At 37.6% G+C, this 12,108-nt stretch overlaps 1 protein-coding gene across 1 annotated transcript; it reads right to left on the bottom strand.

Annotated features, from left to right (window-relative positions):
- Positions 1-251: 251 nt before the first annotated feature.
- On the bottom strand, positions 252-11,733 carry INHBA (inhibin subunit beta A). Its single transcript, XM_077269189.1, has 2 exons — positions 11,057-11,733; positions 252-3,855 (listed from the first exon to the last, which is right to left on the bottom strand). Exons 1-2 carry the CDS (start codon positions 11,442-11,444, stop codon positions 3,008-3,010), a joined length of 1,236 nt encoding a protein of 411 aa, XP_077125304.1. The 5' UTR covers positions 11,445-11,733; the 3' UTR covers positions 252-3,007.
- Between the last annotated feature and the right edge of the window lie 375 nt (positions 11,734-12,108).

The following is a 12,108-nucleotide window of genomic DNA, read 5'->3' as shown; positions in this document are numbered from 1 at the left end:
AGTAATATAGATGTCATAATGATCTTACTAAAAGTTTTGCCCCAATGCAAGTACTGACCAAACATGTACATTAAAAAAGTGTAAGTGACTAAAAACAAACAAACACAAAATCGACAAGAAAAAAAGATAATTTTTTCCACATAAATGCTTAATGATGAAAAGATTATTTCTGGATAAGGGAGATGGACTCATGGCTTTAGAAAAAATGTGGTAACATTTACCATTAATTAGTTTGTTTTTTTTTTCAACAGCTACCTTAAAGAAGAGTTGTCTACAATATAGGATGGCCTGCAAAATGTTTAAATATGGTAACAATTTCTATTGCTATTTGTGGACATGCAGATTTCATTAAACTAAATTGTCCTCCATGCTATTTAGTAGTGGTCAGCCTTGATTACCATCCTATTTTCTCTCATCTTGTCATGCAGATTTTCTGTTTCCTATACTTTCATTGTAAATTATAGAAAGACACTATATACTGTAGAACAAATCTTTTTTTTTTTTTTCCATGAGTCGGAGGATACATAATGGCCTCCTGTGTCAATTTATATTTCCCTCTTAATCTGACCTTCATTTGCTTTGCTCAGATGTCATTGTTTTTTTTAATTATTTTTTTTTTATAAATCTATACAGTAACTTAGAGTTATGTTATTTCTAATAGTGGCTAACGGAAATTAAAATCTCTTTAAGTAGTGTTTTAACTTTAGTTAATTTTTCACAACTTACGAGGTTTATGACCACCATTTAGAAAAGTATTTGGTAATTACCTTTACAGTCCTTTCATGACTTACAATAATACAAGTAAAATATACAGCTTACAAAAAGTGGTTATTATGCATCTGTTAATGTTGTGTCACATCAATTTGCTGGTTTAAATTGAGGGGATTTTATGCCTAGCATAACGAAATATTTTACAATGAAGAAATTGACCTCTATAGAATATAGTACAAATCGAAAATCTGGAAAACCAGCCTGGATGAACAATCATTAAATAATATCTGTAGATATTCTTCTTTCAATTTTAGTTTTCAAATATTGAGTGTGACATTCGTTTTTTGCAAAATTAGTGTTTGGGAGAAGACATTTATCTTTTGCCAAAATATTAAGGCAAACAAAACTTTAATCGAGTAGATTACCGGTGACACTGATGATATAAAAAACATAGGTGTCATGATAATCAAGGTACTAATTTTTTTTAAAGTTTTGGATTTTGTAGTGTATAGGACAACTGTACATAGTGAGCAATATATAAGGCATAAAACGCCATATACATATTAATGAATAAAATATTAAGTTTGACATCTATAGAGTCTCTAAAGGAATGCTCTTTTCGTAGGCCCATTTTTTTATTTTCTATGGCTTTAATGTAAATTGGCAAATTAATACTAAGATACCAAGTTACTACATGAGGAACCCTTGTGATTAACTAGCAGTGTGAAGACAGAATAAAAGTAATCTTTGTTAAAGCGGCGAACAGTTGACTTTTTTTTTTACAAATTTCTGTCTTGAAAATGAGTTACGTACAGCAGTGTAAAACCTTTACACTCTTTAACTTTCCGAGTACTTTTACATTTTAGATCATATTTTCTTTCTGTCCTTTTATTATGCAAAAGAAGCTTGAAATGTGTCAGTAAAATAAGCAAATGCATAGATTGCCTTAAATGTAAGCTAAATACTGTGGGGAAAAAAAATCAAAATCAAAACGATTCGACAAATGCATAATTACTTCATATCGACTACTGCCATGATATGTTCTATTACTGAAATGTTCTGTTGGTGTAAGTTTTTAATATATTGGACAATTACACCAGTTGGCAAATAAGAACAGCCAGAGTGGTTTTTAATTTTGCTACTTTTTTTGCACAGTATGAAGCTTGCATTACTGTCAGAAGATAACTTATGTAGGTAATTTGTTCCATAAGCCAAGAAAATCATATCTTAGATTAAGATTAACCTATTAGCAGAATGATAATCGGCAAAGAAAATATGGAAAAATATGGTATAGAGAAAGAAAAATTGCTGAAGTGCCATTTTCTAACGGAAATACAAGCTGCTAAAGGGCAGCACAATTACCCATAATGAATGGAAATAAAATATGTAATTTTGGCTTTGATACATTTTCTTTTACACTCAATCCATTAAATTCTTCCCTCCCATATGCTCAGTGATTATTAACCACAGGCAGACTTATATCTTCACACACGTCTTTGGTGTAAGTGTCTCATTAAAGGTAGAAAAAATATTGAAAATAGTCATAAAAATATCTATTTTGATGTGTGCTGTAGCATTTCTGATATAGCTCATGTTAAGTGCAGCTCTTAAAACCTCTCTTGAAAATACTTGTTAAATAAGGATATTAAACAGGTCAAATACTGTTGTAGTGCAAATAAAAAAGAAACATTTTGTTTTTTACAAAATATAGAAATGTTTGGTTCCAGTATCTGAACCAACATGTTCCTTTCAAGTATCTCTCATGAAAGAACAAAAATATTAAACATGTTACTTCCACTGAAAAGTCTCTCTTTTCTTTGTTTTGGGTAAACAGTTTTCAAACCCCATGAGTTGCATAGTTCTAAGATCGTAAGCACCTTAGCGAAATTTAACTTTGTATGCTTTCAATTTTTTTTTGCAGTAATAGTGCAGAGGAAGAAGTCGAGTCTCCCGCGCAGTATATATACTTTTAGAGTCTTAAGAAGGTGGTCTGGATCTCTGTATATCTATCTATACAAACTGGTATAAATGCAAACACATTTACGCAAACAGTGAATGTGATGTATCTATAGATATACAGGGGTATTCTCGTGCCTGTAAGTCTATTAGTCACACTCCCTGCTAGAAAAGCTGGAAATGTTCCTTTCGTATATTGGTTGCTGCAGGTGTAGAACTTGCACTTCCTTTGTATCTTATTTCTTCTTCCATTGATCATTGCTCAGCTGCAAGTCATTTGTCGTCTTCTTGATTAGCGTATTCAATAACAGACACTGTTTCTGCATTTTTGTTCTTTTTTTTACGAGCAACCGCACTCTTCCACAATCATGTTCTGGATATCCTTTTTAATAATATTTTGTCCATCATCATAGTATAGCATGGACATGGCTCTCAACTTAGAGGGAACACAACAAGATTTGATACTATTGAAGGGACTGTGGCCTTTAACCCGATACTGGTGAATGACTGTGGAATGAAATGACAGAGAAGCCCCAGATGTCCCTGCGATGTGGTTAGGGCAATCTCCCTCGCAGTAATTGGCATGGTAGCCAGGAGGTGCTATGATCCAGTCGCTCCAGCCAATGTCCTTGAAACTTACGTAAAAATGCTTTTTACAGCAGTTGCTTACTTTACCGTCACATTCTAAGCCACGTTTCCTCCTTCGGTGAGGGTGTTCATCTGTTTGCTGAGCCACGATCATTAGGAAAGGTCTATGTGACTGTTCTTTTTCTTCTTCACCTCCAGTTGCCCCTGCTTCTTTGTCCTCATCATCTTTTCTCTTCCGCTTACCAAGCAATACAGGGGTTGCTCCTGATTCTTGGCATTGGTCACAGGCTATTCGAACATCCATTGATGACTTTCCATGATTCAGGAGGCGCTGAATGCTCCCAGATATAGGGAATGTATGCCAGCCACTTTTCTTTGTGTCCACCACTTTCTCGGCAATCAACACTTCATTTTTGTTCCCATCGGATCCTTTATGCTCCTTTTGCCCTCGTTGCTGCTGGTACAAACGAATTGTTAATCTCGTCCGACTTCGATTGGCTTTAGAGAGTTTAAGGAAAAGCCAAAGTTCTGCTTCCCTGATTATCAATAGATCGCTGCCTTCTTTGGAAATTTCAAAGTGGAGTATCTTCTTCGAGGCTCCTACAGATCAAGGGCAACAAAAGCAAATATAAATATTATTTCAGTCATTTGACTGTCAGCTATATTGCATGCATAATTCGATTTTTTTTTTTACACGATTCATATATTGGAGAAGATACATAGCACAATGTGTGAGGCTTTGGCTTTAACAGCTTGCTCAGTTCTTTCACTACTTTTCATAGCAATATAGTTCACTTCTCCTAAATGTTGGTCCATGTGACTCTACAGGATAAATATCACGCAAGTCATTACCTCTAAATGGGAATATGTCAGAGGCCTCTTGATTACTAATAATCCCTAATACATCTGCATGGCATATTCAGCTTTCATCATTACACAGATCTACAAGGGCATACACATCCGCCTCTGCTGTTAGTTCACTTTAGTGACTATGTTTGCAATAGCATTTCAAGCAGCATAAACTCCTCATCTTCTAACATATCTTACATTTAAGTCTCACAATGGGATGTAGATATGTAGAATAGTGTTTAAAATATATTTAAAAAGAAGTAAATAGGTAACAGAGTTTAGTTTTTAATTTGGCATTATTTTGATATCATGGTCTCTGCAAGTTAACTTACTAGGCTAATTCATTGTGACATTACACTAAGAAGCTAAGTCAGCTCTGCTACATCTGTATCTTATCCATGTATAGTAAAAGTTTTTGTAGTTTCCTGTGCACATTTATTTACCTGCCTGTGCGTCTGTTTTGCATAAGCAGATTTATAAAGTGTTTATAGAAAGCTTTGTCATTGACAGCTATGTTTCTAATTTAACATGCTGTGTGCATGATAATTATAGCATTCTGGTGGTAGATATGCTGAGGAATGGATATAATCAGAGAAGAGCATATTTTGGGATGTTTTCTCCTATGCATATACTTGTTGGCATAATGGTTCTGATCGTGAACATCATGATGTGGGGGCGTTCCCTTGATAAAGACTACATGTACTTGGCAGAGGGTGAAATGAGTAATAGGTTCTGCTGGGTTATTTGATCATGAGCAAATGAAGCGTTTCTTATTATAACAAGTATTGCTTTATTTGTGGAAGGTGACAGTTTAGAAGACATTGAATTTTGTTTTACTGTTCCAAAAAAAATAATAAAAAAATGATCAGAGTCTCACAGATGGTCACTGCCATTCGTTCTCTCGATGATATAAGCAGTTTGGGCAATGACTCGTTAGTACGGTGTTTTATAGGCCTCGAATGTGTTGCTGCCGAACAGGCAGGACTGTCTATGCTGTGGTCTGCTACAACATGTTGTATACTAATAACTGGAACACATAAAATGCAATTCTGTTCCTGCTTGTATGATTTCAGGGCTGTTGCACATTTCGAGGAAGTATGTTCATGTCAACTATTTTACAATAAAATTCTAAAGAAAGCAGGAAAATTTCACTGAGGAGGTAAAAAAACCTGTAATTTTGGGGTCAAAACTCTAAGAATTGCATGCACAAAGCTTTAACATGTCTCTCCTCTTCTATCTCTCTCCAGGCATAGCTACACAGTACAAATATGCTAGAAGATGGTATCAGCGGGCCACATGAGCTGGCACTACCAGTTACTGCTAGAAGATAGGTACCCACTGGCTTTATGAGACCTATGTATATTGGCTAATCAGAAGTAGGATTTACTTTGATATAAATGTATTGTATGGTACAATGGAACATGTGAATTCCTTCATTATAGCGCAGTGGTCCAAAGACCTGCACATTTACCTTACCATGTAAGAATACAGATATCTGAAGGTAAATGTTGTAGTTTCGTAATGTTAGTGAGCAGTCCATTGAGGTGGAGGTACTGAACAGGACATGATGCAAGATGAGGAAAATGTTTTTAAACAAGAACTAAACTATTCAAAAACTTTTGCCAAGTTACAGTTGGCTGTCAGAAGTTTAAAATCAGTAACGGTCCATGTTCTGAGAACGAAGGGGCAAAATGGCTCAGTTAATTGTCAGATTGACATAGACTTTCTATGAGTCCGTACAACGCTCCTGTCAAGCCTTGAGGATCAGCTGAGTTCTTTTGCACCTTTCTTTCAGGACAAGTGGGAGTCTCAGTATCTGGGACCCTACAAATCAAAACTTATTTCGTATGACATTGACTACGTCAAAAGATTGACTTTTTGGTTTTTTTTTTAGTTTACCTATTTTTTATGTTACTTGATAGCTTTTTTTTTTAAATGTGTTGTTTTTTTTCTTCATTTTTAGTGTCTTTTGTACTTTAATTACTGTGACAGGACTATGATGTCTTCTAAAGGTAGATAAACTGTTTGAGAAGTTTACTGTAAGCTAGTTAGGAACCCAAAATCTATCAGGACCACATATGAGTTCATGATATTAAGAAAATGCTACTTAAAATAGCATATCTATTACTATAAGGTTGTACCCAAGTTTAAAGAGCTCTCTTCATGCATTTTGATTTTTGTTTTGTTTTGGTCTTTTGGGATTAGATTAATATAACTGGGAAGGGTTTTCCTTATCTACACTAAATAAAATGAGCGCCCAAATAAATGTTGATGTTTTGGCCCTCCCGAGTCTTACTCATAAGTCACTTCAATAGTAGAATGTAGGTTTATTGTAAAACCCTAAGTGGGTATAAGGGTTGCTGGTATGCTGGCCAGCATCAGCTCAGACCAGGTCCCCTACCTATTGGGCATTGTCCTTCTTTATCCACACTACTGCTGCATACCAGCAACCCTTATACCCACTTAGGGTTTCACAATAAACCTACATTCTACTATTGAAGCAAATTCTGAGTAAGACTCGGGAGGGTCGAAACGTCAAAATTTATTTGGTCGCTCATTGTACATATTTTGCTTCCATACTAATGTTATGTGATTTAAACTTTACTATTTTTGCATACAAATACCAATAGAGTGTGCGGTGTATCAATATATTTCATTGTTAGGGACTTCTCACAGTCCATTACACCAGCACCTCTCTCTTACTAGGCTGAGTGCACACCATTATTACCTATCTACACTAAATAAAAGGCAGACCCTTTAGGAAGTCATTGTGTATTTACATTGTGGCCTATGCATGCAAGCCGCCAGGATCCATTCATTGCTCTAAATGAGCATATTTTATGTATCTGGTCTACAGAGACCGAGTCATATATGAATGATCTGCCTGGATTTCCCAAGCTCAACTTCTACAGACTGACTTTATTGTAGAGTCCAATGTGATGAAGTCATGATCAATAAAGATGTAAAGTCACTGCTGGTCATGTTGTGTACGCATTTTGTGTACTAGTACTTGTCTAGGAAGATCAAACATTCATAAAACTGGCGTAAGTCTCTAGAATCAACACAAATTGAAGAGAAGTGCTACTTATAAAGGGAAAATGAGGTAGGCAAAATAATAGGCAAACTAAATAAAGCCTTGCTAACAGTAGCCCTATAATAGAACCTTGTGAGAAATATTGGCAGATTATGAGTAAGTCTTTCAGAGTAATACTATGTGCACAGGACTCGTACAAGTTACTGTGCATGCCTTAACTTCTGCAAAGAGACATCTTGGCATGACACACAGCCGCCTGCCTGATATACATACCATGAGGTGAATAATACAGGAATAAACTAACACTACAGTTTGATTTCTTGCTAAATACAATTCTGTTGCACACACGCAATTTACTAAAATGAAGGGAATGCGGCATTGTTGTGGAGCTCAATCGGCGGCCTGTAACAGTCAACCAGTCTGGTAACCCTTTGGTTTTTGGATGATACATTTGACAAGGAACTTACTAGTAGTTTTCTTTATGGACTATTAAGTATTTCTGAAAAAAAATAAAATTTAGCATTTCGGCTGCTGACAAGTCTGGCAATGAATATGTATTAGTATTTTTTTTCTGTAGCTAGATGAATTTGTGTCCTCAAACCCAAGCTGAAATTGTATTCTTAGAAAGAAAAGTGCCATAAATAGCGAAGACATGTTATTTGTCACCGCAAGCTCATTCCAGATCAGTAAACTCATTTTCCAAAATGAGAAAAGCTTTGAACGATATTCCCATCAAAAGAGAACGGCTCCTTTTGACTTTTCCCTCCTCTGTCACTTGCTTAAGCCAAACAGTTGTGAAGGTTCTGATAAATGCTACCCTCTCGGAGCTAACTCCTATTGAAATATTGCCCTTGTTTGCCCTTTGTCAATATGATGTTATTGATTGCAGAATGATTGAAATCCACCAAGATGAATGTGACTAAAGGCCTTATTATACGAGAAGAAGAAATCCAACCGTTGTCTCCCGTTAATTGCAATTGCAGTCAATGAGAAAATCGCAGGCAGAAAACTACCTAATCTGCTTTTGTCCGTGTGTAGAATAGAGATCTAAATCATGAGTACGTCAGCTTGTGGATATATTAAATCATGGCTGCATACCCTTACTGTGGGGCAGGGAAGCGCTGCATTGTTTGTGGTTCCTTGTGTGCAATCATATATATTCTTTATTTGACTTAACATCTCGCTATGGTGCCTGCTCGTTTTCTTTTCCATAGAAAGGTAGTCAAGATGTTGCTTTTATATAACAGCCCTTACCAGTGGATAGGACAGCCGTTATCCAATGAGACTTTACTGCTGTAGCTCTGCATGAGAAGTCATTAGGTAGAAGTAGCTGGGGAAATGCAGTTTGCAGTAGCCAGCGCCCTCTAGTGGCCATTGAAATGAAGCTACTGTTTCACAGGACTGCAAGTTTTACTGGACTTATTAGCATTGGTGTTTAACTCTTTGCAACGCTGCTGTAAATGAAACTTAATGATGAAGCATGCTGCCAGATATTAGGTTTCCCTATATTAATGTGCAGTAAATCTAAGTTTGGAATGAATGGATGATTTGTATTACTACATGGAATGATACATGTGATCCATAGCAAGTAAATATTATCACTGGCCTCCTCTATGCCACCAGACATCTGTTCTATGGTTATCATTCTATGCTACTCATTAGCTGTTGTCAGATGGCTAGAATAATGATATACACTATGTTAAATGGACATGTCTAAATGACAAGAATGACGGATTAGAACGTTTTTATTATACAAAAATGCCTGCTACATATGTGTTTCCAGAAGAATTGTCTGACTATACCTAGAGTGTGTGATGGACTCCTAACCAGGAGATATGACCTCTCTACTGTGTCCTAGCCCATGACTGATCTCCCAGTCTGTTTTTACTTATCGTTACCTGTTCACAGGCAAAATATCCTCGACACTCGCCGCTACCTTGACCCAATGAAGGTGCTCTTAAATATGAAACTTAAAGTGTGGGTGTATTCACCTGTCCTGACCCGGGAAGTCTCCACAGGCTTTTTTTTTAGTCATGAACACAGCCCTAAAATATGGTCGCCCCCCGGCCTAATGCAGCAACCACCCATTTGGCCGAATGCTTTTGCCTGTTGCAAGCCAACCACATTAGATCATTTAATTTACAAGGTTGTTGTGAGGTTGCAGAGAGCCCAATGAAAGCAACGGAACTTCTCGAAAAGCCTGACATCATGGAGCAGCTGCGCTCCGGCCACAGCAGGATTTTAATTGATATGACAACATCAGTCGGACTATTATATCATCTATTTTATATCTAAAGAACTTTTTAATGGTGCAGTTTTTTTAAAGACGGATTTTTTTTTGCATTTTAAAGTATAGTATAGGATAAAGTTACTTGCCAAGATATTCTCTGCCTAGCAACTGATTCATACATTACATAATGCGTAGCCTTATGCCTGCCGAAAATAATGTTTTGGCATCCAATTATGAGTATTGGCTTCAACACTTAAAGCCAGAAGGTTTATACTTTGATTTATCTCGTGTAGGGAGAATATGAATTACGCCAATAGAAATCTTACTCACAAAGCAGCTGGGTAACCTGAAGAGCCAACATGCATCTTTATTGTATGCAAACTCTTCTCCTTGTAAGTGGCCTTGTCAAGCATTCCAGGAGTGCAGCGGGTGCCTTCTCCACACATGTGAATTGCATTTATTCACCAAGCCATATGAAGCCTGACTGGTAACTTCCAGGCTGGATAACACAGTCTCATTGACAGGGAGCTAGGACGCAATACTTCATTGTGTACTCAGAAGCAGCAGAAAGCTGGCAGGAATGTCTGATCTGAAGGCATGCACACACTGCAAGGCTTTTCCTGCAGACAGAACATCTGAGTCAACAGGTTTTTTAAGACTGGAAACTCTGAGTGCTGTCCTAATTGTTTATATTGCTGGAGCACACTTTAAACAGAAATGCTTATAGTTCCCGCACATACTTTGACTACCATGTTCTGCGCTAAACAATGACATTCTTTTTACTTTGGCTTAGAGGCAAGAATACAAAAAAATGTGTTTACAAGCCCTTTCCTTTAACAGTTTTGGCTAACCTGAGGTTTGACAGGCTCCCAGCTTCTGCCTGCTGCAGAGTATTTCAGCAAACAGCCAGTGCTAAACTTTTATTCCTATGATTGAGAGATGACTCTTATCAAAAAACACTGATGGTCCAAACTAGAAAATCCTAGAGATGTTTCCATAGTGGAAGAAGCGCAGAAATGTTCTTTTCTAATAGATATTTCCCCATTTTCGACAGCGCTGTAAGGTGAGCTATCGGTCTGCAGATGATGGAGCACTTTAAGACGACTCCTCAGTGGGATAGTATAACTCCTACTTTAGGAGGGGAATATATACAGCAGTTAAAGTCATCTCCTTGCCTAATTTTACAGCTGTGATGGCTGCAAGTGCACAGCTCTCTGAGCTCTGCGACCTGGCGCCGCAGCTGTGCATTAGAGTGGCACCAACAGCACGGGTACTCTCCTGGCACTTCATCTTCCTTCTGCCTACGTTTCGGCTTAACCCTTAATGGTCATTGCTACCTTCAGCTACAAATAACGTGGTTATTGTTTTTGTGCCCTGCCGGCTAATTGCATTGCTAGGATAAAAACCTGCCCTAAGGGCTCAAGTCATATTTAGCCCTCTTAGGTGGGGGGTTCTTGTGGAGTTTTGCAGAATGTTCATACCCTCCCCCCTCTCAAACACTTGTACTTTGTTAGAGATTCTTAGAGATAGCTCATTCTAGGTGAATTTAGCTAATGTAAACAGGTAGGCTGCAGCCAAGGTTAGATCACAGAAAACACATTATTTGGGCATTTCTACCCCTTGGCCATTGCTATTTATGGACCTTTTAAATTGCTTCATAGCCCCAAAACTGTGACAGCCACACTCACCTGCTTCAGCAAAAGTGATGATTTCTGAAGTTTGCTCCAAGATTTCATTCATTTCTGCTCTCCGTGCAATAACATCATCTATTTGCACTTGGCCATCCTCTCCCACTTTCCCCACGTGAACTTTCTTGATAGCGTTTAGAAGCGCAGCTTTAGGCACTGGCTGAGTGATGTTGGGTCTGTCCCTCATATGCAGCATATTTAGTATGTGCTTCTTCACTGCCTCAACCATGTCAGTCTGAGAAGTGGGTGCATCCTTGTGGAATCTCGAGAGCAAACATGATGGACAGTCTGTGACTGAACTGTGCCCCTCAGATCCTGGAGTTGGCGTACTCCTCACCATAATCCAGCAAAGTACCAGCAGAAATCCGTTCAGTAAATGTACAGACATCCTGACACCAGGTTTTATAGGCTTACTTTTTTTTTCTTCTTTATTCTCTGCGTGAAAAGCTTATCCCTTTATAAAGAAAAAAAGAAAAACTAGAACTTTTTTTTCCTCTAATGAAAAATAATCAGAAGCAAAATAGAGAAAAAAGTTTTTCAGTGTAGTTTTAGTTAGCAGTGTCTCTCTTAGTCTTCTGTAAGTGCTGTGAGTACTTGAGGCTGTCAGTGAGGAAAAGCTCTGACTTCTGTCTCAGAGTGAGAGAGAGAGAGTGAAAAAGAGACAGACAGAGAGGACGATTGGCCTCAACTAAGTGAATGAGAGGGTGGGAGTTTGGTCTATGAGTAAGGAAGGGGAGGAACATTTCGAGCTCTGCTCTGGTGCTCCAAGCTATACACACCAATGTTAATGTTTTCACCGCCCTCCTCTTTTATCTTTTTTTTTCTTTTTCTTTAGTCTCCAGAGCCTCAGAATCTGTTCTCTTTTTTCATCATATTAGACACATTATTGTCTGAAGCTGCCCATGTTACATACACTCTATATTCCATTGCCATGTGCACAGCAGCTACCAGGTTTTCACACACTGTTCTTCACAGGTATCCTAGCTAAGCTCAGACCATTTTATGACTTTTGGAGAGAAAAATAAGTAACTTAACACAAATACCTCTGGCAG

Source organism: Ranitomeya variabilis, chromosome 6 (genome assembly GCF_051348905.1).
Source record: "Ranitomeya variabilis isolate aRanVar5 chromosome 6, aRanVar5.hap1, whole genome shotgun sequence".
Lineage (NCBI taxonomy): Eukaryota > Metazoa > Chordata > Amphibia > Anura > Dendrobatidae > Ranitomeya > Ranitomeya variabilis.
Note: the sequence above shows the minus strand (reverse complement) of the source record. Positions and strands in the feature narration are given on the sequence as shown.

Coding starts and splice junctions, on each gene's coding strand:
- INHBA (XM_077269189.1), bottom strand. CDS start 11,444: ATGTCTGTACATTTACTGAACGGATTTCTGCTGGTACTTTGCTGGATT. Junction 3,856..11,056: donor CATCACTTTTGCTGAAGCAG/GTGAGTGTGGCT, acceptor CTTGATCTGTAG/GAGCCTCGAAGAAGATACTC.